The following is a 27,611-nucleotide window of genomic DNA, read 5'->3' as shown; positions in this document are numbered from 1 at the left end:
ACCCCCTCTTCCCCAGACATGGGAGAAACACAGGTGGCGCTCGGGTCTCCTCCCTGTAAGCCTCACCGACTTTCATCACCGCAGTTATTCCTTCCCTCTGGATGCCCCGCTATCCTGTTCCCTCCCGCCTGAACTCCTGATCTGATTTCCGCTGCTCTGTTCCCAGCTAGAGCTGTACTATTCCCTTTCAGGAACCTCCACCTTAGTATGTTCCAAGCAAAGGTCTTGCCCTCTTATGATGCTGAAATCCAGTAACAGAGTTACTACCTTCCATAGATCATCAGTCTGCAAATCCTGAGCTATCCTAACACTCTCCTTCTTTTACCCTCTGCAATTTGTCAACCACCAAATCCCCCCCGTCATCAGTTCCTCCTCTTCACAGATCCGAACCCTCATCTCCCCTCCTCTCCCGGCAGCCAGCTCAGCCCCCGCAGTCCTTCACCTGCACTATTTCTTGGTCCTCTGCTCCCTCTGTTTTTTGATCTGCTAAAGATATTGTCGAAAGCATCTCCTAAATTCCGTAAAACAGGACATAGTTATACAGCGCTCTGCTACACACACACACACACACACACACACACACACACAAAATCCAAACATTAAATACAACATTAGGAAAGCTCAAGGAACAAAACCCAAAAAAAACCCATCAGAACAGGTTTTATAAAAGAAATGACCTTTGAACTGGGCCTAAACTGATTTTAAGAGCATTTCTGATGACTGGACAAATAGCTCATAAGCTATTCCATTTAGACTCTACCACTGGCTGATGTCTCCTGAACTCCACCAGGCCTCTGAGGGCCGTGCATGTAAGTCCTTCCCCTCACCCTGGAGTGCAGCCGCCGCCGAAGTCCTGCGTGGCTTCTGGGCCTGGCTAATGTGCTTCCTACTCAAGGAAGCTCCCTTGGTCCTTCATGGTGAAGGGGATGTCTCCCTCCCCCAACAGCACTTCCCTTTGGATTCTCTGTTATTGCCTATCACATAAAGCTTTCTAAAATCAAAATACAAAAGAATACATATAACACATGTGTGGTCTAAAGAAAAAAACAGAGCAAACACCCATCAATCCATCACACACTTGAAGAAACAGATTGCTACTCACATCTTGGAAATCTCTTGGAAAAACTCAATTTAATCCCCTCACAATCACAGGAGAAGTAATCTTTTTAGCTCACTTTCAGTTACTGAATGCGTATCTGTGTCCCTAAATAATAAAGCATTTAGTGTGCATGGTTTTGAACTACATATGAATGAACTAGAACTCTGCGATTTCTTCTGCTATGTGATTTTTTCATTCACTTTACGGTTCTAAGAGTCAGCCACGCGGATGCTGATTACTCATTCATTTGTGTTTGCGGCTGTGTCATATCCCATTCGGGAATACGCCAAAGTTGAACAAATTTTACTATTAAAAAGTGCAGCTATAAACCTTCTGATACATATTTTCTGGTGCACCCCTCTAACTTTCAAACGCAAATCGTTCACTCAACATGTCCTAGCAGAATGCTCTGTGCCAGAAGTTGTACGAGGCCCACAGCTGAGAAGAAAACAGATTCGTCCCCCACATGAAAGCTTAGTTCATTTAGAGAGATGGACCATAAACAACCAGAATATCACGCGCGATGGCAAGCGCCGCATAAGACCTGCATCCCCGAGATGAGATATCAGGGGTGACCTCCTTTAAGTAGCCAAAAAAGCCTCATGAAAGCCAGGCAACAGTTAAACAAGGACCTAGAGGAAGAAGGTAGCAGCCAGGGAAAGGGGACAAGCACAGAGAGCTAAGACAAGAGCTCTTTGGCCCGAGGAAGGGAATCCGAGCTTGGCCTTTCAACCGGGAAGAGCCACAGCGGAGCCCAGGGAACAGGGCGCATGGGGGGAGAAGCCAAGGCCAAGGCCAAGGCCGCTCCATTGGAGGGCAACCGAATCAGCTGTAAGTAGGAGGGAAGTGTCCATAAGGTGCTCTCTCCAAGTTTCAGTTCCTCCAGTGTGGGAAGCAGTCTCTTTATTGCCTCATCTCCTGCACAATCTGGGAGCCCAATGAATGAATGAAGAGCGACACAGAGGACGGTGCGCCCTCTACTTCAGGACATTACGGCGGGGGGGAGGTGTACACAAAGTGGAAGACAGCCCTTGGCCTAAAGCAGTTCTCTGTGAAGCCGGGGCCATGGTCCTGACATTATAGTGCAAAGGTGCACACACTCACTAGGTGAGACGCAGCCGCCACGAGCCATCACAGTGCTGGAAAAACTGGCTGCCGGTGGAATTACCTTGTAAACGTTTCCAAAGGAGCACATTTCTAACAGCGTTTGGGAGGAATAAAGGGTTACAGACCATTGCCGAGGGAGGGTCAGGGAACTGCAAGCAGACAGAAAGGATGGGAGAGGAAGGAGCAGATTAATCATGAACAGGCGAGCTTGACAAACGGCGCAGAGGCCCGGGGCGAGGGAGCAGTGGGGGTAGAGCCGGGGAAAGTAGAGGCCAGGGGCTCTCAGAACATCACCCCAAATATTTATAATCCGGCACAAACCAGCACTTTCCTAAGTGTTACTAAATGCCGTTGTTTAGTTTATAAGTGGGAGGCATCGCTCTTCTGCTCCTCTTAGGTTTGAAGAGATGAGCTGAAAGGGGGCAAGTTTTTCTTTGGGAGTTAAAACAACAATAACAAAACACCAAATGCATTAATGTTTGCCCACCCAAAAGCATTAGTGAAAACGGGGCTGTGCTCATAATGAACTTGTACAAGGCAGGCTCTTGTCAGTGGAGATTCTGCGGCTGAGTCATTTGTCCCTCATTTCATAGCTCATCAGGCCCGAGAAGACCTTCCAGATCTGTCAGCTGGATGCTGGACCTGCAGCTGAGCCTCTTTCAAAACTGCTCTCACCAGGGACTCACTGGGCTCAGAACATCTCTTTTGTGTGTTCCTAATTCACTTCCTATTTCTTCTGGCTCAACACCCAGACCACTAGCCAGAGTGCTGGCTTTTTTTTTCCCACCGATAATTTTGCAACCCTTGCTGCCATCACTACAACCTGCCAGTTGTTTGGGGCTCCCTGAGCTATGTGATGTGCAGTACAGTCAGCTCATCCTTTCTTCTATCGCCTAATCTAGAGGTGTTTTTCAGCCCTTCACAGGCTTTTCTTCCACACGTAGCTTACGCTTTTCTTATTTTAAAGCTCTGCATTGCTGTATTTTTTCTGAGTGATTCTACACTGTATTTCCTCAACTCCTCTCAGGTCACCAGCTTAAAATGCATTTCCAATTTCTACTGACTTTTAAGGAGCAGATTTTTAACCTTAACATATCATTTTCCTAAGGGTTATTTTCAAAGCTTCACTGAACTGCCTAGACATATAACAACTGTTAGCAAAAGGCAGCAAATAAGAATCCTTGGAATTATTCAAATTACCCTCTTAAAAGTATAGGCAAATGCCACTTTCCACATTAACCATATGATAAGACCTAAATGGTCTTTGAATAGACTCAATCATTAAAACTACAACCCCAAATTGAATCCAGACAGCTTAAATCTATACTCAATAATAAGTGTTATATTTCATACTTCTACTTAAATTTCAGTTATTTGGGGGGAATGGCCCTTTATTAAAATGATTATTAAAAAAATCACTCTGAATATACTCTCTGTAGGAAAAGTTCATATTGATAACACTAAATGTTTCAAGACATATTTAAATGAACACAGAGCCTTTTATCTAATTTTCTAAAGTGACAGTTCAAATTTGGATCTGGAATGCAATTCTTTTAGTGTTTACCGTATGATTGTATTGAATGAAATTGGTTCAAACTCTACACTTCCAAAGAGATACAAAGTCCTAAAAAGGCAATGATCTACCACATACATACTTTGATTCCTTGCTTTTAACCCTTTTAAATTGGGTGGCAGCATACTTTTTTGAAAACGTGTTACTTTTATGTTACTGCTGTATTTTGGTTAATTTGGTTCTCCAAATGAGAATGGCATACATTCATTTGTTTATGACTGTGTTCATGCTCATGGGGCAAATAATAGAGCATTTATAGAATCACAGCTAACTCCTTGACTAAGTCACGCTGAAAATCAGATTAACTCTACAAACACATCACCCTCTTCATTTATCTTTGTCTAAAAAAAAAAAAATAGGCAACTCAAAGAACAGAGTGATTAGCTTTGGTAAAATGACTCACAACACAGTGCTTTCTGTAGTCTTCGGATTTTGATGGCCGTACGGTAGGCCGAGAAACGTACGTTATTCAGGTCAGCTGTAAAGGAAAAGGGAACACATTAAAAAGCATGCTGATTACTTAACTTATATTACATGGCAAGAAGGTATTTGTTTACTTCAGATGTGTATTCACATTAAAAAGTTTTCTCCTAAAATCCATAGCCCTTATTTAAGGAAATAATTAAATGTTCATTAGCACTGTGGTGAGATATATTCCAAAGCAGTGAACAGAAAATTCCAAGAAAGGAAAAGGAAGGAAATGAGGGAAAGGAAACACACCCAGCCTGTGAGCTTTCAAGGGCTTAATAAACACCTGGCATTGTAGAGGGCCCTTCCTCTGAACAGCTGGGAGGAACTCTCCTCCTGGGGCATTTTCCCCAAGGACAGTTCTGCCAGCCTGGCCGTCCATGTCCCTACCTAGAAAGCGAGTCTTATTTCTATATTCCTCCATTCAGATCTATTTGCTTCTTCTGCCCTTTCATAGATCTGGTCAAAATTATCCTACAGTCAATATTCAAACCTTTGGAAGTAACAAATACTGCAATTTCTTTCTCTGTCCCCTAAAGACAGAGTATCAGTATTAGAGAAGAGTGGAGTTAGAAGAAAATTCAGAAACCATCAAAATTTACCCTCTCCTTTTGCTAACTAAACAAACCAGTGGCTTTTCTCTCACTTGTTCAATCTTTGAAGCCATCCACACTCACCCAAATGAATATCCACATAGGAGCCTGATATTTAAAGAGATAAAAAGGGGTCAAACCACTGTAATGAGCTAGTTATTAATAATAGGAAAGGGGCAAAAGGGAGGCCAGGCATTTTAGGCATGTCATTTGGGCAGCTTCACCAGGAAGATGCAACTTTACACTCCCCAGGGAACCACTGGTCCATTCCCTGCAGATTACTGGGGGAAGGGACTGCACAAAGGGGAAGATGAACACATGTGCAGTGAATGTGGGGTGACAGAGAGAAGGTGCCTGTCAGTCAAACCTGGGAACAGAGAGGGTGGGGCCACTACAAGCCTGAGAAAACTTAGGACTACATAATTCCCAAAACAAAGGAGTTCACACTCTCTCTTGGCTCTCTGGTTCCTTTAGCTTTGCTCCTGCCCATGTTCCCTCCATAGCCATGTGGCCAAACAGACCCCACATGCCATGGACTGATGGACTACAGCGGGGAACACAAACTAAACTAGCCTGATGCTGGATGGGACTGTGAAAATAGGGAGCAAAAACTCTGGGAAACAGCTTTCATCCTAGCTCTGCTGAAGCCATAGCTATACTTCTTCTATGGCAGGACAGAGGGAAATGGACCCTGGAGACCCAGGGGTGTAATCCCACAGAAATAAAGCTTTTTACAATATTTCATCTTCCTTGCGAGTCTCAGAAAACTCCTTTTCTCAGAGTATCGCAAGAAACCCACTCCCACTAGCAACTGGTGGGAACAAGGAGTTCTCCCCGCCAATAAAAGGGGTGCTGTGCTCCCCACTTGTTAAAATTGGAGTGGGCATGGGAATCTTAGGAAAATACCCTTCCCTCTGCAGCAGCCCCTCTGTTCCCCAAAGAGAAAACTCTTTCAAAACGACTGGACCAACCAAGGAAGCAGGATATATATATCATCAAAGTCATATTCTACCTGAAATCTACAAGGTCAAAATTCTTATCTCACGAGTTTTCTTGCATTTTTATATTAAAATGAATTTAGCTCTTCATCTCAACTTAGGAGAAATAAAATTAAGCTAGCTAATTTAATAAGGTTTATTAAACAAAGAGTGAGCTAAAAACAAATGTAAAAGCAGTGGATTAGAGGTTGCTGTAATGTAACTGTTTTTGTTTCTGTTTTCACACAAAATTGGAGATTAAGATGACCCAATATGAGGGAGGTAAAACCTCCAATTATATTCCTCCTTTTAAAATCATGCTTTTTGGGATCATGCTATTTCAAACTTTACATTCTCTTTTAAGAAGAAAGGTAAAACCTGTTTACTTTATTGCCCTTAGAAATTCAACTGCTTTTATATGTCACTGTAATGATTCTGTAAACATAATGTGCCATGTAGAAAAAAGCTGGTGATTAGTTTTCATTCAAGAATATGCCCTTTTCAGTTTAAGTTAACTCATCACTATTAAATAAAACAATACTCACCAAGGGATTGAAAGAGTTCGGTCATTTTAGGATGATCCCAACAGGTTGTCTGTGTCTGATGGCTGGGGAAAAAAAGGTAATAAATTTAAATAAAACAACATACAAATAATACGTTACACAGAAAATACACAAGTAGAAATTTATTCAAATTTTAAAAATACATGCAAAATATCCCCATGATGGATCACTCAGAAACCTGGTGCCTAATTATCACCTAATATTTGAACAACAACAACACATTTTTATCTGGGCAATTATATTGTGAAAATGTAGAAGAAAAATTTTGTTTTATTTCAAAAAGAATTACAACTAAAAATTAAAACTTAGATATAAAGTGAGACTGTCGTGGACACTGGGGCCTCAGGCTTGATAAAGCCAGGTCAGTAGAGGCTCCAGAGTCATTCTAGTTGTGTTAGGAAGATGTAGGTTCTCATTCAGAACAAATCCTCCAAGAGCAGCAGTGCTGTGAAGAGTCTTTAAACTTTAGGAGTCCTAACCAAATTCCCGAAGAATGGAGGAATGAAGAGTTTAACTCTGAATAGCATCGGATCACAATCGACTGAGCCTCCCTCGCCTTCAACCTGAGTCTCTCCTTCCTCTGTATACATTTTCTCCTTTCCTCTGCAGGGACCCACTCAGAACCCTAGTGTTGGGATAAGAGTTATTTTAAGCCACAGACTTTTGCAGTTCAACAGAGGTAGAAAGAAACCTTCTCACAGCTCCCTTTATCTGACTAAAAGCAGCAGCTCCTGGGAAATGAGGCTGCCATAAACTCCCTCTCCGATGGGGAGTTTCATGGGCCTGAAGGCAGAAAAACCACCCGCACCTGCATAAACAGGCATCATCACAAACTTTCTTTTTTCATGTTTGTTCTCTTTAAAAAGAAAAATAGTCTTTCCTAAAGAAACATATCAGGTTTTCTCACAGGAGCCTGTTCTCCCATCCCTCTCCCCTTCTCCGTTAAGTGTACAAGCCCCAAATTCTAGCCCCCCTTTGAGTGACCTACCACTGGGCCTTCCTGCAGGCACGTGCACTGCACGCAGGAGTGAACACTTTCTTTTCTCTTGCTAACCTGTCTTTCCTGTTTAATTCACAGGCCCTCAGAAACTGAACCCATGAAAGCAGAACGAAAGATGCTTCCTTCCCAGACACCCTCTTCATTGGTATCTGGAGTCCCCACTCCCCTGAGGTATGTGTCTCTCTTTTGCCAATTTGACTTCACCACCCTCCCTCGCTCGGCCTCCCTCAGCTAACCAGTACTGGGTTTTTTTAAAGTATAGATATTGAACACTTTTTTCTCATGATCCCTATTCTTCACTTTAAAAGAGAGGTTCATGTTTTCTCTTTTTCTATAAATTCGAAAACCAACAAAGAATTAGAAGTCTTCGGGGAATGAGATGGTAAAAGAGATCAATGTAATGCTTAAATTGGGTCCTTTGAGTGTGCATGTGAGCTGATTAGCTCTTAGCTTCAATGGGCCAATGGCCTTATATTTAAAAATAGTTTACTGTCCCTTATCTGGGTCAGAATAGAGTAATAACATTTTATAGTGCTCCAAAGACTTCCTGGATAACACTCAGTTCTTATAACTGTTTAGTAAGCTAGGTGAAATGGCACAGGGCACGAGAGAGAGATATATTAAAATATTCATACAATTGCATTTAAGAGCAATTGTTTTTGAAACCTGTGTAATATATCAAGAGGTGGGGCATGTCACTGGGAAAGGATGCAGTTGCTGTCACGTGCACACAGGTAACAGAACCCCCACATTACTCATGATTTGCTTTGAAAAATATTAGCTTTGAAATTGACTTTGTAGAATATACTGGAAATTCCAAAATCTCAAATAAAATCTCATACCTACAATGTGAAGATATGTACTGGAAGAGTTGGAAAGTCATCTGGCTCCTTACCTGGTTCTTGACACTAATGCAGAAGCAAATACTTCCACTTCGTGTTCTGCTACTGAACACCAACAAAACCACTCTAGCCACTTACTATCTAAATTGCTCCAAAAGCACAAAGTAAGTACTGGAGTTGATTCACCTAAGGTCCTCACTACTGACAGTATGGCCCAGAGCTGGACAGAAATGCAGAACCTTGGACTCCTGCTGAATCAGAATCCTTGTCTTAACAAAATCGCAGGTGATTCATGTGCACATTGAAGTTTGAGAAGCACTGACCTAAAAAGCTCCTATAGCATGACTGAAAATGAAAACCAAAAAAAATAACAAAATAAAGAAAAACACCTCCAAATTTTGCTAATAAAACAACTGCTTCCCTACCATCACAAAGAATTAAAGAAGGATTTGCTGAAAATAGAGAGTAATTCCAACAATTTTATCATGGGCTTCTCCGACAGTCTACCAGCATTCACTTGATCTCGTCTCTTCATGTGATTAATTTCAATCCCCATGGCAACACTACAGTCCAGAGACAGACAACCCATCCTGAAGGACCAAGCCAAGGCTCAAGAACCAGACAAAGCTATGAGTAATGCAGAGCCACACTTTATACTTAAGCAACAAATGTAAATAATTACGCTTTCTCTAGTGGGTGCTTTGGCCAGCAACCCCTATGGAACCATGAGAGGAAAACACCTCTGTGCAGACAGGCAGTGGCCTGAGAATTCAGTGAGAACAAGGCTTGCTAATAGCTCTTTTTAGTGAAACCAGTAGTAGGAGCTCAGGGAGCACACACATTTGGCAAACAGATGGAGGGAGGGAAAAGGCATCCCCCTTTGTGAATTCAATACCAGTTGATTCATTAGGCGGAACTGCCAACACTGAAAATAAACACAGCCTCTGGTTGCAAACGTATAACTGCGGCTTACCAAACAACAGCTACAAAAAAACAGTAGTAGACGCAGTTGGCTGTTGGATTTTTCTTTCTTTCTTTTTAAATTTTTTTTTTAAGTGGGGGGAGGATTTTAAAACAAAATCCACAATCCACTCATAGGCTCAAAGTATTTGAACAGCTGCAGATTGCTCAGCTCATGGAGCCAAAATGCTGCCAGTCAGTCCAGAGTAGGCAACCAAACAGAAACATAAGTAGCATTTTTCCTCCCCAAATACAACAGGTTAGGTTCTGGCCAATCTCAAATAGGAGAGAGGAATGGGACTTAATATTACACAGCTTGATAAACTGTAAAATTAAAGTGTAATTCTGTTATAAAAATCCTCTTTTTAAGAGGGAACAGACACAGAATAAAACAAAAAAATGTAAAACCTAACAAAGCAGCAATTAGCAGCTAAATCCAAAATCATAGGAAGCAACAGTAATGAGAATCTGTGACATTAACTAGGGTGCCCAGCCAGGCCACTTTTGCTTGTGTAGGGAAAACGGTGAAGACTTCTGACATGGACAAAAAATTAAGTGTGTGTCCTGTGAAGTTAAAATTGTTTTTGAGCTATCTGAAACTGGAACACTAAAGAAAACGGATAGTAATGCAAATGATATTTTGTCCATAGAAATGCAAATTGTGTCCACTGGAATGCAACTGATTACTGTCCAGTGGATACTGACTAGCTTTGCATCTGCCTGTCAATTCATTGAGCAACCCTTGACTATAAAGATGCAGTTCTCAGTATTCTCCTTGGAGCCTGTCATAACTTCTTGCTCATTCCCTTATTAACTAGTGGGTTAAATGAAATCTTTGACATGTGTTCTTTTTATATTTGTATGAGTCGAGCTTTTATCCATTTTTATTGTATTCTCTTTACTTAATTTTTAAAATTTTTATTTTTTGAGATAATTGACATATAACATTGTGTAAATTTAAGGTATACACCCTGTTGATTTGATACATTTATATATTGCAATATGATTACCACTGTAACCTTAGCTAACATCTCCATCGCACTACATGATTACATTTTCTTTTTTGTAGTGAGAACATTTAAGATCTAGTCTCTTAGCAGCTTGGAAGGAGATGACACAGTATTGTTGTCTGTCATCACTGCGCTGTGCATTACATCTCCATTCCCTATTTTTAAAGTTATTTTTCACCATCTGGGACAGTCCTGGTTCAGAGCTGCTATCCTCCATAATCATTAGAAGTGTCCCTTTTCTGGTGTCCCAGTTAGGATAACCTGTGGTCCCTGTATTAAATGGGCTTTAATGAAAATTAATCAATAAGACTAATAAGTAGTATATCCTTCTACCTATTATGATCCATAATGTATTCTGATAAGTCACACAAAATAAAACACAAGGTTATACACCACCAAATAGAACACAAAAATGCTGTTTCATAAAACTGTCCAGTATATGAGTTAATGAACCAACAGCAAAGTACATGCAGTTTTGATAGATTAATAACATAAAATGGACCCTCAGCCAAACACACTTACTTGTTACTTATCCAGCCAGACTTCTACCTGAAACTGAACTTTGTGAGTTTTACTATTTATCATTCGATTACAATTATAATTATAAAGGCGTATAAAAGAAAAAAATCGAAGGTGAGTTCATTAAAAATGCAAATGTGGGAAAAAGAACTATGTATGCTGCATCGTGATAAGACAATTTCGGAAAGAGGAAGATTTCTTCTTTGCTGTGCAGAGTTAAAGACGCCACGCACTAGGTCAGGGTGTAGAGTGGTAATTATGGCAATAGCCTATTATTTCAGTGCTCAGTTTCTACCAGGTGATCTTCTAAACCAGTGATTTTCAGTCGGGGTGCTGCAAGAATTTTTACAACATGAAATGCCTGACTATTTAGTCAGGGGCACTGACTTCTTTTCCCTTAGATCGTCAAATTAAAAAAAAATGACCATGGCCAACACAACAATAGTCGTCCAGTGTGACTGAATCAAAATTATACCCGGTTTGTTTTATGTCAGATCAGCAAAAAATATATTTTTTGGTGTGCCGCAGAATTTTAGTAATTAGTTGATGTGTGCCAGGAGATTAAAAAGGTTGAAAATCTCTGTTCTAAACTCTTTCTATGTGTAAACCTAACCTGATAACTCTATGAGTTACATGCCAATATTATCCCCATTTTTCGCTTAGATCACCTGTTCGAAATCACATAATTAGTAAATGGTACAAATGGGATTTGAACCCAGATGGACGGATCATAACCCTGATTTCTTAATAGGAAAGTATACTTGCATGACTGAGGTTTTAAATGATTTCTGATGAAATCTGTCTAAGTTTGAGCCCATCATTATAATCATTACAAACAACCTCATCTCCCCGGCTCCTCTCTCCCTCGCGGCAAAACCCAAGCATGGATCAGCTCAATTACTTGCCTTCTCCAGATGCGATCAGCTGCACATGAACACAGCTGGAGAAAACCGCTCCACAGACAGACTGAGTTTACTCTAAACATGTGACTTCAAACCTCACATGTCCAACGGCTGGCGACTGCGCTGCATGGCCTAATAAGCGGGCTTTCCCAGGCCCCAAGACAACAGTTTCCTGCTGCCTTCTTTTCCCCGGGCCTACGTAGGTGTCTCTCCCCGCCTTTGCATCCTTTAACTTGATCTCATGCTTTATTGAAAAACCAAAAACCACCAGATTAAAATTCCTTCCTCTTCCTACCATGAAATCAATACCCCTCTCTCCATCTACCAGACTGTGCTCTTCTCTCCTCCAATAACCGAGGAATTCGTCACAGGGATTTCTTAGGAACTCCTGCACTGCACTATCAACCCCTCTTTCAATAACTACTTTTACTATATAAATATTTAAGGATCTGCCATCTGCACGCACACTCACACGCACACACACACTTTGTCACCCCTACCTGGAATCTCTATTCCTGCAGCCACAGGATTCTCAGCTCAGTAAGCACATCCTTACGTCCCACTCACTACTCGGCCCGCTCCTACTAGGCTGCCGGTTTCACTCCTCCACCCAAACTCGTCTGTCAAAATTATCAGTGAGCTCTGTCGCTGAGTGGAATGGCTGCTCCCCTTTCTGCATCTCATTAGACCCCTCTCTCCTCAGGGCGGGGAGAAATAGGGACGAGACCCCAGACTTCTTAAGGAAAGTCTACAGTGTGGTAGAAGCTGAGAGGTGCTGTGAAAACAACCAACCTGCAGAAAATAAAGACGACACAGACAGAATGCGGGCTCTGCCAACACCCTCTTCACAGATGCTTTGAAAGTTATATATAGCAGTCAAGCAGGGGCTCCCAAATAATCAAATGTGCAATCAGATGACTAAAGTATAAAGAGTGAAGACAAATCTTGGCAATCTGATGTGACGCGGTTTATCGAAGTTGTATCTTCTTAAAGATGTAAGAGGTGATATTTTCATTTTGGAATTCAGAATCCCTTCCATCTTTGTTTCACTGGAGACCGGAATATATGAAGAATATGGCGTATTTCCATCAGTAATGTTGATTATGCCTCTGAGTGCGTGTGTGTGCGTGTGTGTTACGTGTGTGTCTGCGTTGGGGCCCCTGGGGAGGGGTGGGGGGCAGTAGATAGGAAGCTCTGTGGGGAGTAAACCTCTATGTTTCTCTGGTCATATGTAACTTCATGAACCTTCACAAACACTTTCTACCATAATCTAGGCTTTTAATGGCAAGAAATCCAAGGTTATACTTTTGGAAACAGAAGCATAAATCTGAGGGAAAACAAACCTTTCTGTTCAAAATCCAAATAAGATATATGTTCCTACTTGATAACAGTGTAAAAGCATGCAGTCGTCCTTAAAAGGGCATTAGCTTGTCATAATAATGAAGACACAAGGCAAGAAAACCAGACTGTAAACAATGGATAACCCCAAATCTGTTGGATTTGACTATAAACTGCACTTAAAAATTTCACTCATCAGTAGAGACAGCATGTAGGGGGCTGCAGAGAAACAGAGGCTACAGCACACCCCAAAATACAATGTCAATATGCCAGGCATCCTTGATAGAACATTTGTTACGAGACAATAAGGCAAGGCTTGTGCATGTTTATTTTTATTTTATTTATTTTTTTAAATATGTTTTTTATTGATTTGAGAGAGAGAGAGGAAGAGAGAGAGAAACATCAATGAGATGAATTGGCTGCCTCCTGTACCTCCCCCACTGGGGATCGAGCCCACAACCCGGGCATGTGCCCTGACAAGAAATCAAACCAGTGACCTCTCGGCGCATGGGATGATTCTCAACCAACTGAGCCACACTGGCCAGGGCTGTTTGCGTTTAATTTTGTAAACAAGTAGAATCAATGACGGGAATGGATGTGCCTGGGTGTGAGGGGAGGGATAGGTGATGCTTGCTTTGAGGGCACCGAAAGATGGTCTGGAAGAATTAAGATGCATACCTTCAATAAACACAAGGGAGCCTCCATCTGGTAGCACCTCTACTTGGGCCCAGAACTCGTAGGGAGCTCTCCACCCACCCATCTCTCCCTGGAGCTCAGGAGAATCAGGCCATCAAGCAGCACTGCCACAGGTCTGTGGGTGCACTGGCCCTGGGAGCCCTAGATGCCCCTGCCCGGGGGTTTGACCCCAGTATTACGTTCCCACCAGAGTTCAGCTTATGACAGTATCCCTTTAGTTTGTTTTTCAAAGTTAATTTATATCATTTAATTTTTTAAAACTTTACTACTTAACTGTTTCCTCTATATTTTAAAGGAGGAATTAATTCTATTTTTTTGCCTATGGCTGTATTGGCTCTACTGTATTATTTCACTTTACAATCAGTACAGAAAAAGATATTCTATTTATCTCACAATTTATTTGACAATTATTAGTTCTGTACTTTTGTTCATTTTAAAGACTATTTTAAAAGTATAATCTTTATAAATTAAAGTACAATTACCACTTTTCCTCCCTTCATGGCCACACAGTGATCCTTTCTGTACCTTATGGTAGACTTTTATTAATTGCATCTCTGACCCTAAAAATCACACTGTACAGTAGGGCTGAAGGTGTTATTATAATGCAATGGAGCTGAGTCATCTAGAAGATTCCAAGCCAAAATTCCTCATATTAATAATAACTCTGGCCCCAGCAATGTACAGATAAAAGGCAGGAAAGGTAGTGTCTTCTTAAGTCTTGAAATGGTGAATATCTTTCTAAGACAATGTCCACGCCACATAAATTATCTCCATAAACCAGGACACTGGTAAACACACTAGAAGTTGGCCTGCTGCGGTTTGCGGGCGTCTGGCTGCTGCAGGGCCGCTGTCTGCGTTAGTTTTCCAGTTGCCGCAGTGAGCTCCTGTCTGAGGCCGCCTCCGAGCCCCGGAGGCTTAGTGATCCCAAGGTGCTTACGTTCTCTCATAAAGCAATTTCACTCTTACCCCCTCATCAGCAGAGTTGGCCCAGTGAGCTTTAAATATTTATTTTCAATAAAGATAGAGCCACAGACCATTTCTTGGAAAAATAGACTCTCCAGTACGTCTCTTATGCTTCGATTTCATTTATTTCTTTATCATTAAAGTTCCACTTCAGGAAATGGACTCAAAGCGTGCCCCCAGAGCTCCAGTTAAAAAGCCAGGAATCGATAGGATGCTGCTCCTCATTTGATGAAGGCAGAAGAGAGAGAAGATTTCTGCAGGAAGCCTTTCAGAGGGAGCTACATTCACCTTTCATGGTTAATTACACCTTGGTGTTAGGATTTATTTGGCTCTGGAATGAGCTATCTGTAAACTTTAAAGATAAAACACTTTATGTTCATTTTTTTGGTTAGTGTTTCATCTATACCTCTGTTAGCTTTGACCTTCCTGTTATTTGGATATCCCATTGCTGCCTCTTTCCTCTGCTCATATTTAGGGAGTGACTGTTTCCCCTACATCATCTAAGTGGGGTCCATGATTCCTCTAAAGAAATAAGCATGAATACCCTCCTCTGGACTGCACATGTACACCCAGACTGGTATGTGCAGTTTATGCAAATTGATAGCACGAATGGATAAAAAACAGCTACCTGTTCTCCAAGATTTCATTTACAGCCATAAACTTAATTTTTTTCAGCAATTGATGGATTAGAGCCGTAGAGGTGTCCTTGGCAGGCGAGAAGGGTGTCTAGGAGAGTACTGCGGGGTTATCCATAATGCGCACAACACCAGAAAAGGAAAACTACAAACTAGATCTTGATTTAGACCTGCTCCTAAGGGGAAGTTCGAGCACATCAGAGAAGGCGAGGTAGTCATGTTTGTGGAAACAGATTAGTTCATTCTGGTTGGTGCATCTGTAATACTAGGAAATGTCAGCTTTGGAGAATGTGATATGTGTTGTTCGTATAATCAGAGATTACAAATATGTCCATGTCAAAGCCGTGTGTGGGACTGCAGTTGGGATGCTATGAAGAGCTGAGGTTTGCACTTCAGATTCCAGGGGGGAAACAGCCATAGAACTGGGAGGAGGTGAGCAGGGAGCCTGTCAGGGGGAAGGAGTAACCGTTTGTACCAAGACAAAGGCCTGCTGGAAAGTTGTGCCCTGAGGTTTAGAGAAGACACTGTAGGGGAAGAAAGGAACACCTATTTCTTAACTACACCTTAGTAAATTCTATGAAACAGTGTGGCTTACCAACAAGCTGGGCCTGTGTACAGAACCATCTACTCGAAAAGCCCTGGGGACCCATGAGCCAGCTTCATCGACAGAATGACAGGACCCTCCCGACCATGAGAATGAGGAAGGAGAATGGGGGGCCATAGGTTGTCTCCCCAGCTCAGGACTGCCAAGATCTGCTGGGCCAGGCTGTGGAGAATGGCACCTTCCCATTTATAGGAAAGCACCTTTGTCCGTTACCAGACCACACTGTATATGTTATATCAAAATGCACACCTAAATACTGAAAATATCTAGCACTTCTACCTGAATATTATTTTCTTTGTGGTCAAATTAATTCATTCTAATATGCTCCAAGAAATTCTAATTGCATGAAATGAATGCTAAAATTGTTTTTAAATTTTTCTTCTATTTACTTGTGCAGCCATGCAAAGGGAGGTATATATTAAAAGGCTCTTCATTCATTATTAACCTGCTAATTAATTTGTTTGGAAATTACATTTTGTTTTCAAAACAATTCTTCATCTGGAGATACTGGCTCACATAATGCTACCTCTCAAGATTGATGTTAATTCTTTATGCGGAAATAAACTGATAAGTTACACAACAGAGCAAGTAATGTAAAAATCTCAGTAAACAAGCTTTCTAAAAAAGAAGAGAATTCATTCTCTGCACGTGGGGAGATTTCTAAATATTTGAGAGCCATAAAAGACATTTAACACTAAAACTATACATATTTCAGAAAATCCAATCTTTCACTAATGATGTTGAAGGTATTTTAGGATGCTACAATGCTGCAGGTCATCATTAAAAATATTCGCCATCATTATATTATACTCAGCCAATGAGATACCAGATAAGCTAGCTTTTACTCTACTGATCTGCCCCATAAAGGATGCATAGACTGAGCGAGGATATGATCCTGCTACATCCCACCAAAACTATAAAAATTCTGAATTAGTGAAATTCTAACTTAGACAATGTAATTCTGTCATATATATCAACCTGGACATACAGAAATCCCTTTTAATAGTAGTGCTAAAATTAAGGATGGATTTTTAAAGTGCCAAATCAAACAGATAACCATTGTAGTACATAATCAAGCAAGAGATTTAATATTGTCTTTACCTAGTAAATAAACAAAAATATGCCTTACTGGATCTAATTTACATTTTTTAAAAATCAGATGATGTGGATTCTAGGTTAATTCAGTAGGTTGATTTCAATTAATTTGCATGGACTTCTAGATTTTATACAGCATATGTATTAGTTTTCTGTTGCTGCTGGAACAAATTGCCACAATATAAAATATCTCCTTGGGCTAAAATCAAGGTTGTCTGGGCTACATTCTTCTCTGGAGGTTCTAGGAGAGAATCTCATTTCCTTGCCTCTTCCAGCTTCTAGAGGCTGCCTGCATTTCCTGGCTCACACCTCCTGCTTCCATCTTCATGCAACCTAACATAATCCCATTCAGAATGTGGGTCGTCTTTATGTGGCCATGATTCTGCCTACATCAGGTTTATGCCTAAACCTGTACCACTTAAGTCAATATTCACCCAGTAAATTAAAATTCTCCATTGTTATTATTATTACTCTTATTATTTTCAATGAAAATTTAAAATTAAGAAATGTAAATCTGGATCAGATTATCACATCTCTCTCAATAGACGTGTCCATTTTCCCAGCCTCTAATTTCTTCCCATTCACGCTTGCACAAAGTTGAACTTTATCCATAATTTTATCACAACTCAGTACATTATAAATTGTACAGCTATAAAAGTATTAAATTCCCTTAAGACAATGTAACACATATTGCTTACTATATCTGTTATGTGTTATCGCAACATTGCTTATCTCTGTTACCCTGAGGCTACATCTCAGATGCAGTAAAAGCTTCATAAGGAAATACTCTTCCAAAAATACTGGCTTCACACACAGGTTTTTCAGGAAGAGGGAGTCAGGAAGAGTCGATTGTGCGTGTTGGCATGGATTCCGGAGACTCACATGCTGTGTTAGGGTATAGAGGAAACTTGGCCCAGAGATCTTCACCGTCTTGCTTGAGGTCACTGGGCTAATCTGACACAGATCTGTCTCCTGATAAAATAAGTCAGCATTTCCCTCCACAATTATAATGACATTCATGTTGATGGGAAATAGTCAACTATGACTCTTCATCACCTTAACACGTTGTAAATCAAGCTCTGCTAACTTACACCTCAAGGGACTGAAGAAGTTGTATTTTATCATTCTGTCCTGTGACAACATGTAGACTACCCCTAAAACCCTAAGCGGACCCTGTGTAAATCATACAAAATTTATAAAACGTTCACCATAAGGAGAAACTTAGTATGTGAAAAGGAGAAACTGTCAAGTTGACAACAAAAATGAAGTATCAGAAGCCTAAACTGATATTGCAGATAATTTCCATAAATCAAAGAAAAACTTGAAAATATTGAACTTTTTCATGATAAAAACACTGTTTCTTTTTGGTGGATTAAAATGAGAAGCGTACAAGAGCTTTTGAAATGGATTTTCTTGGAGGAATAAAAATGCTTTAGAATCAGTACAATTTCAGCAACATCATTATGTCAAGAGTATTATAGAAATTATGTCATTTTCCCCAAATATTTTAAAACCTGCTCTTAAAAAAATCAGCTAAACACAGCCATAGCCCTAACTTAATAAACTACAATTATCACTCTGGTTTTTAAACTAATTTTGTTGAAATATTAAATATATATTATCTCTATAAATATATAGATATATAATTTCCTTCAGATAATAGCACTGAATTCCACTTTTAAAAGTTATAGGATAAAAAGCCTCTTAAGCTATCAACATAACTTTATTTTTTGGTTGGTAAAGGAGAATTAAAATCAACTTACTTGATGTAATAGGGCACTTTATTATGTGAAATGGATCTTTGCCACGGCAGCTGGACTGAAGCTGAGGAAACAAAGGGAGGTTATTGGAAACACTGCTAACTCCACAGCCTCATGCCTTAATGCAAAACAACTGAACACATTTTACAGCGAATTCAGTGAGAACTGCTCTGGTTTCTGAGCTGGGTTCCTATAATTATGAAATCTGCAAGCCCAAAAAAACAATCACTTTAAAAATTCACTCAAAGCAAGGAAAGAACAACACAGGTTCAATTTCCAATGCCACCCCTTACTATTGGACCTGTTGATAAAATACTTTTTAAAAAATCAAGTCTTATTGTTTATAGTCAACACAGTTTAAAATTTAGTGCTATTTGGAAACTGTAATATATATGTTATATATATTATATATGTATATAACATACGTCCTATAAAGTTAAAACCAAAGTTAATTTCACCTGGTATATCCAGACTATAAACTAGATTTCTCAAGACTGAAATTTCCAAATTACCAGTAACATTCTTTTCTTTGCTTTATTTTATACTCACAGGAATAACTATTAAGAACAGATGACATTTAAACAAACTCAATTATATGAATTTTAAAATAAACATAGGTAAAGGGTTATAAAGAATCAAGGCAATTATATGGATAGAAGAATCCCAAATATGTATTTTCATCTTAAATGCACAGAAAATAGAGTTTCCTACTTTTTACACTCGACACCACTCTCATGGAGACTTTGTGTTTTGTTTCACTGAGGTAGTCTTTTTTATAATTCCAGTTACTCCCGATTTATAAAAATATATTATCCCTACATTAAGCCGATTATTTTAAGACTTATTTAAGAAGAGTTACACATGTGAATCTAGAGCTCTTAAGGAATTTTGCTAAATGAACTAATAAGCAAATTTGAAAAAATAAAACTTTGCAACTATCACTAGACTCTCATGTAACCAGTTTTCATCAATGATTCTTTTCTGAATTTCATGTCATATTACTACCTTGAAAACATACAGCATTCTCAACTTTGCAGAGCATTTGCGAATATATCTGTAATAAGGAAGCCAACAAGATAGATATTAATGCCCTATTTGATTAATGAGGAACTAAACACTCAAGAGATGGGATAACATGCCCAAGTAAAGGGCTGGGCGAGCACAGGAATCTCCGGATTTCTGACTAGTTCAGCAATTTTTCTGTTCAGTGATTCTTCCTCTCTTCATAAGATGTGAGGACTCCCTTCTCCAACTACGTCTGTGAAAGTATAAAAAGGGGATGAAGGTGTGGAACAAGGTGTATTACATTTCTCATTAGAGCCAACCTCACCTCATTGTTGGCACCAGGCTATTAGGTCAGTTTCTACTTTGTGCCTAACTAAACAGGCTCCTTTTATAACCACAGCTAATGTCCAAGAAATATAATAAAGCCAAAAATGCCAAGCAGCAAGGGATAACAATTGTTAAATTTATCAATTGGGATTTTGTTTACACATCTAGATTCATTTTCATAACTGTTCTGATTTGAATAACTTTGACCTCCTTGGACTGTCAGTGCCAGACAATAAAAGGCAATAGGCAATGTGTGTGAGGTTCACAATTTTTATAATGTTTTTTCCCCCTAGAAACATGAGTTTGATTTTTATTATGAAAGAATGGTTGCTAAGTGTAGAGTTTCATCAGTACTAATAGATGACTAATCCTTATAACAGAACTGTAAATAGAGTCTCAGTTCCTTATTAAATTCCTCTTTAATTTGATCTTAGTACATGGCTTTACATTCTATAAAATTAACTTTAAGAAATCTGGAGTGCTTCATACCAAATGAGTGGACTGCGAGCCTATTTACTTCATCAACATTGATGGTATCCAAACTTTAGAAATGCATCCCGGCACCCAGGCAGCCAGTGTCTTCCAGGAGGGCCTACAGATCACTCCAAGATGGGCCGTCTAAGGGCTCGGGTGTGTGAACCTCTCAGTGGGAGAGGAGGAAGGGGGTGGGGGCAGAGAGAGCTTGGGCACTAGGGGGGTGTAGGGCAGGAAGGGCAGGAAATGACTGATTAGGATTGTTCTTGAAGTTGTGAAAGAAAAGCCTGACCTTGAGTTGAGGTAAAGCAGACAAAAGATTAAGAGAAAATAGAACTGCAATCAATTTCGTTGGAAGACATGGTAATACTTCAGTGTCCTCAATGGTTCTACATACAAAGAAGGTATCATAATTGGGAAAGAAGCTTTGCCTTAACTTTTTAAACTTCACTTAAATTGAATTAAACAAACTGTTTTCTTATATATCTTTGCCAGGAGCAATGAAAGGAAAGAAATTAACATTTAGTGAAAGCATCTGTGCCAAGAACTGTGTTAGGTGCTTCGTGTAACTCAGTATGTTTTCTCATTTAATTCTGACAGTGATCAGAGGAACTGAGTATTATCATAGTAATTTTAAAATAAAGAAATTGACTTTCAGGGATCACAGGTCTGGTAAAAAGCAGAAATATTATTTTAACCCCAACCTGGGTGACTATGAATCCTAATTTCTCTAGTTTATAGTGAATGATAAAGTAGGGGTTCCAATTATTTATTCAAGATCTCATGAACAGTCCATAAAATTTTAAAAAATTCAGTTGGGAGAATATTACATAAAAATCTACATATGTGCTTTGGCTAAGTCTGCAATACCTGATCAGCAGAAAAGCTAAATATAATTATAGTGAGCCTAATAAACCCAAATCTTCTCATTTAAAGATTTGTGGGGAATAAAGTTTTACTTTTAAAGGTACAGGCGCATTTTAAACTAATAAGCACTTTTTAAGGAGAAAAATTAATTTGAAATCATAAAATACAAAAATGGTTTCTCTGTTGTGAAAAAGTTCATAACCTTTGCAATATGACATAGCAACGATGGTGTGATACTACGGTAGTTATCCCAGCAGATGGTTCCGGGCAGAGCCACAGCTACAGGCAGCTTCCTGTGGCTCCACTTCAAAGACGGACTGATTGTGGCCAGGTGATTACAAATAAGGAGCAATAAACAATACTGTCATAAATGTTCATACATCCTTTTATATACTTATCTAATACAATTAAATGTATTTATATCGCAGAATATGGCTTCTTGAGTGAAAAAGTATGCTGATTCATTCATTCACTGAGAGCAGTGAGGTTGATCAGTACTTACTCGAGAGAAAATGCTGAGAGGAGGGTCCAAAATCTCTATGGGCTTCCTGAAGCTGCTTAAGGCGATCGTCCACAGAAACCTGCATATCGTACCCCAAAAATAATTTTATTTCAAAACAATCACTTTAATAATGTCCTTGATTTAAGTATTATCATAAATAACATCACTGTCCAAGATATGAATGCTTTCAGAGACTCTTTTTCTATTTCTGAAATCAAAACACTGTGACGGAAACAGACCCCTTCTGGCACCAAGTGACAGCAAATAGTGCCAGGCACTCTTCTGAGCAATTCATATGAATGAACTCTTTTAATCCGCACAACAACCACTCTGGCATCATTTATTATGATCAGTATCTTACAGATGAAGACACCGAGACATACAGAGGTGTCCAGGACATAAAGTGCGTAGCAGCAGTGCCAGTATTCACACCCAGCTCACTGGGCACCAGGGTCTATGCCTTTACTATTGTTCTGCTTTGCCTCGAAAGCAGGAAAGGTCTAAAACATCTTAAGTCAAGATGTGGCCATGGGGTCAGTGGCTATGCTCATCTCTGTTTTGTAAGGAAGGCAGCAAAAAGCGCTACAGGGAGTAAATGGAAGTCTAAAATATTCTAAGGGAGAAAACAAATAGATGGACATGTAGAAAGGTGGCTGGATTAGATGACAGAAGACAGAGATAGATGATAGATGATGATAGATGATAGATAGATAGATAGATGATAGATAGATAGATAGATAGATAGATAGATAGATAGATAGATAGATGATAGATAGATGATGATAGATAGATAGATGATGATAGATAGATAGATAGATAGATAGAGAGATAGAGAGATAGAGAGATAGAGAGATAGATGATAGATGATAGATAGATGATGATAGATGATAGATAGATAGATAGATAGATAGATAGATAGATAGATAGATAGATAGATAGATAGATAGAGATAGATAGATGATAGATAGATGATAGATAGATAGACAGATGATGATAGATGATAGATAGATAGATGATAGATAGATAGATAGATAGATAGATAGATAGATAGATGATAGATAGATAGATAGATAGATAGATAGATAGATAGATAGATAGATAGATGATAGATAGATAAATAGATGATGATAGATAGATAGATAGATAGATAGATAGATAGATAGATAGATGATAGATATAGATAGATGATAGATAGATGGTAGATAGATGATGATAGAGATAGATAGATGATAGATAGATAGATAGATAGATAGATAGATAGATAGATAGATAGATAGATAGATGATAGATAGATGATATAAGGAAGACAGATTAGTATGGAATATGTTCTTTTCCTCCAAGTTTGTGTCCAATTATCTTGATTTGGGGGTATTAATATACCAGTAGATTAATATATTCTATATATTTGTTTGCACACATTATATGGTTAACTCTCTACATTATGAAAATGCAAAGAGTTGGTGCACCTAGAAACTACTGCCAGTCAATAACGATTGCACACAGCCTACTGACATTTCCCTGTCTTTTTCCCGGTCTTTGCCTCTGTAGTGCTAGTAAGCTGTTCCACTTAGACTGCCGATCTTATTTTCAGCCGCCTTTAAATGAAACGTGTATATCTCTGGCTCACTGGGCAGCTTGAGTTCCTCCTGGTTGGCTATTTAAGTTGCATTAGCAAGTTTGTTTTTTTGGTAAGGCCAAAAGGCATTCAATATGTCACACTTTACATTCGGGAGGAGAAAACAAGCTGCTACTTCTGAAATTGAACACTGTCGCCTGGCAGCACAGATTTCCCCCTCTCATTCAGACAACAACTAACATCTGAGCCCTAGCGGTCACCAGGCTCAGAGACAAGGGAGGCAGGACACATATCGTCCTTTGGGCAGAACAGACTCCCTGACTCCTCAGCTTTGCAGATGGTGGCAACAGACGCAGAATGGGAAGGAAAGCAAGACGGACCACAGGGATGCCTACATAAAAAGGATGAATTAGAGAATTAAAGCAGAAGAGAAAGGGGTAGAGGTCAAACATTTCCGTCTCCAGTCACCAGAAAAGCAAGTTTGAGTTTAACATCTCCTGCCTTACAAATCTCAGATTACTAATACTCTTTCAACGACAGAAAAGACTGTCTAATGCTATACAACTCACTTTGTACCACTTCAATTTCATGAAGAAAACAGAAACCCATTGTGTGTTTCAATGTTTGAATTCATTCAGGAAACCTATTATACCTTAAAAGGTTTCTGTGTGCCACCTTGAAATTACATATTTATCTTATTAAATATCACATTTTAGGCCCAGAATATAGAGAAATTAGTAAGAATTATTTTTTTTTCAATCTCCCACTCAAATTATCCTGCTAGTTTTCTGGGGAAAAGAAATGTTATTATGACTCTTGGGAACTGGCCATTGAATGTGACAAAGCTCCACAAAGATGAGCCAAAAATTATTGATTAGCATGAGCAGCAGCTTGAAAATGCTGATACCCAGTAACACTCAGAGGGTCCTTCCTGGTTGGGCTCTATTAAATCTGGGACAAGCAAGTAAGATCTAGAGTCGTTAAAATAACTGCATTACATCAGCTAAGATCTCAGAGCTAAAGGCAAACACCACAATAATATCAGTGTGTCGGCTGGAAAAACTGAGCAAGACACCTAAAGAGCAAGCAGTTGGAATAAGAAAGGTGGAGACTTTAACGTTTCAAAAGAAATAAAAAATGCACGATTAAAGTAAGAAAAATGACTCCTTTGTAAGCCATTATGGGGGAAATGTTTCTGTGACCTACCATACGTTTCAATTACTGTGATTTATTTGACTTTTCGCAACTTTCTACAAATACCATACGAGCAGTACATCAACAATTACATTAAAACGTACACTCATAAATAAATGAGGCCTTTGGGTTCAAGATACTGAAAGACGACTGACGTCACACGCTCTGAATCCGTGACCAAACACAACCAATAAAAGAAAAAATGATGGTGGGTGGTAGAAGAGTGAGGATGGGTTAAAGGCCCACCAAGGTCTAACCCTGGACTCAGAAGAGGTCCAAGCTGATACCTGCAAAAGCTTCCAGCGCATATTGAGGTCATCTAGCTGGCGAGACATCTTCAGGGATGGGTGCAGGTCAAGCGGAGACAGCTGGCTCGATAAATCATTCACGGTTTTAACTTTTAAGTTGATCGGCGCAATTTCTTCTCTAAATGCCTGGAAGAAAAAGACAGTCATAATAATGTCATCAGAAAAGAATATAACCAAAGTAGCATTTTGAACTTTGCTTCAAAAACATGACAAGATCAGCTGAGAGGCCAACCACAGTTGCTCAGTCAACAACGGCGGGCCGGACTGAGCCCGGGTTTCAGCGACCAAGGCCACCAGCTGGAGGGTCTCCCTTCGTATCGCAGACAAGCTAACGTGGAGCGTGAAGAGAGAAGTTACAGTGATGCAAACGCATGTAAGCGGCTGTGTTTCCTTCCAGGTTTTCATGATACGCAACTCAGTCTGGAAAATGTTTGCCACTGGGCTAATTTCTAGTCTTGATTCTATCTTTAAATTTCTGTCCCATTTTCTTTCTTCATATGGCTGCCTGAATATTTTTTCACCTGATGCAACGACTCGATTTCTGCAAGTTTCCACTTAAAATTAAGTTTCAAAATGGCCAGTAAAAACATCTTCCCTAGCCACAATACCCGCGCCTATATTCCTGGAGAGGTAAGGTGTCCCTTTCGAAAGCATCTGTGACCACTGTGGTTAGAGGTGGGGCAGGAGGAGTAGAGCCTAGAGGAAAAGAGGTAAGTGAAGCTCAGAACTGACAAATGCCACCCCTGGCACAGTGCAGACCCGGTATGGGTTGGGATGGGCAGTGTATGTGAAGAGGGGGAGGAAAAACACATACACAAACACACACACAAACACACATTCTTGGGGCCAATGACAGTCCTGTCCTGTGACAGCAAACAGAACAAGGAAAACATTACATTTTCTACATTCTGCACATAATTTTACCGGCCTCTATGTTCATGTTCTCTTTTTCCAACATCCCTGCCTAGATCCTTTAAGACTCAACTCAGGTGCCCACCCACGTGCCCCATTTCAGAAAAGATTTCCCTGAGGCCCCTGCCATGGGTTCCCCAGCATTATCTCCGCCAAGACATTCGGTTGGCATACGTCAGACACACAAGCTGGGTTTTATGCTGGAGGCCACTCTGGTTGCCTGGTGCTGTACCATTCAGTTATTATGTGTTTTAAATATAATTCCTTCTTTGAGCTTTCAGTACATGGCATTATAAGCATTCATATTCTTGATGTCCCCCACGCAGAATGGACGCTTCTTGAGACAGACACCTGGCAGTATTCAGCACAGTTTGCAATACAGGAAGAGCAGAATTCCTTTCTTTTGACGAAGGCCCACAAAAATTATATTTGAGGCAAGATTAAGCCAATATGGAATTGGGAACAGAATTGGGTTCTAAAACAGAACTGTTTATTTTTATCTTTTGGTACAGCCCAAGATTAGAGGTGCTGTGAACATCCTACTAGCATCAGCCCTCAGGTTTTATCGTTGCTACAATCCCCCCCCTTAAGACCCTAGGCATTCGCCTGTGAGCCCCCTCTCTTCTCCTCCTTCGCCACTCCAAGTTTAATGAAGCGACATATATTAAAGTGCTTTGGGTACTATAACATTTTATTAAAACACTACAAGTATTAATTTGGCTTCTGTCTTAGGAGTATAAAAAGAGAGCCCCTTTAACCACTTAACTCCTTCCTTCTCTCCTCCAACATTTTTCTAGTTAACCTATATAACTGCCTTATATAACATATACAGGCTAAAAATAATCATTATGACTGATAAACATCAAAATAATATTAAGAACATAACTCTTTTTAAAAAGAAATTAATTCTAGGTAAATCAGAGAATAAGCTTTAGTGTTTCAAAATTCTTAAACATGCCCAAAAGCCACACACAGAAGCTCAAGGCGGAGAGTCAGAAGGGAGAGTTGCGACAGTTCTCTCCATGGCTGACGTCGGAAAGTGCACACGACAACAGACGCACAAATACAGCCCAGCTAGAAAAGCAGTTATATGATAACAAAGGCATTTCACTAACAACACAGGCCTGAGGGACGAATCATCAAAGCAGAAGCATGGGACAGAGAGAAGCGGGTGGGAAAGAGAATTTTGCAGCCTGGACTTTGAAGAGACCTGGTGTCCCTCAGATTCAGTTTGAGAATAACTGTAGAGAACTCAAACCCTTCAAGCTTTCTTCAGTGATGGTTTTAATACTTTTTATACATTAATATTCTCTCCTCGAGCACCTTGGAGGACTCAAGAATTTTAATCAGCTTTTAAAATCAATATCTTTGTAAAATACCAAACTATAGATATTGAAGATTAAAAATGAAATGCTAGAAAATATTCTCAAATTTATAAAATTTTAAATGACCAGTTTTCCTTCAAAAGATGATTTTTAAATTTTAATTAGATTATAACAATTTTTAAATCTTCTAGAATAAAGGATTTTTCATTTTTCCTCTATAAAAATTTTTCTCTTACAAGCCACAGGTAAGAACATGAAAAGACCTGTGACAAACAAGGTCTGTAGGTTTTGTTTTGGTTGCGGTGGTCAGTGTTTTATGGGAACAAGAAATCTCTTAAGGAAGCTTGTATTTTGGTTTGTAGGCACTTCCGAATGAAGGAGCTTGAAATAAAGCAAGTTTTAAAATGACCTCAGATC

The 27,611-nt window shown here is 39.6% G+C and overlaps 1 protein-coding gene across 1 annotated transcript in view; it reads right to left on the bottom strand.

Moving 5' to 3' along the window:
• The window catches only part of UTRN (utrophin), a 399,896-nt gene that overhangs the window by 58,155 nt on the left and 314,130 nt on the right, over positions 1-27,611 (bottom strand). Inside the window, exons 56-60 of the mRNA XM_087817673.1 lie at positions 24,937-25,083; positions 21,880-21,958; positions 18,708-18,768; positions 6,363-6,424; positions 4,183-4,257 (exon numbers count right to left, since the gene is read on the bottom strand). Of these exons, the coding sequence (XP_087673799.1) occupies positions 4,183-4,257; positions 6,363-6,424; positions 18,708-18,768; positions 21,880-21,958; positions 24,937-25,083 (424 nt within the window). The remainder of the gene's footprint in view (positions 1-4,182; positions 4,258-6,362; positions 6,425-18,707; positions 18,769-21,879; positions 21,959-24,936; positions 25,084-27,611) is intronic.

This window comes from Miniopterus natalensis, chromosome 5, assembly GCF_054644295.1.
Source record: "Miniopterus natalensis isolate mMinNat1 chromosome 5, mMinNat1.hap1, whole genome shotgun sequence".
Classification (NCBI taxonomy): Eukaryota; Metazoa; Chordata; class Mammalia; order Chiroptera; family Miniopteridae; genus Miniopterus; species Miniopterus natalensis.
Note: the sequence above shows the minus strand (reverse complement) of the source record. Positions and strands in the feature narration are given on the sequence as shown.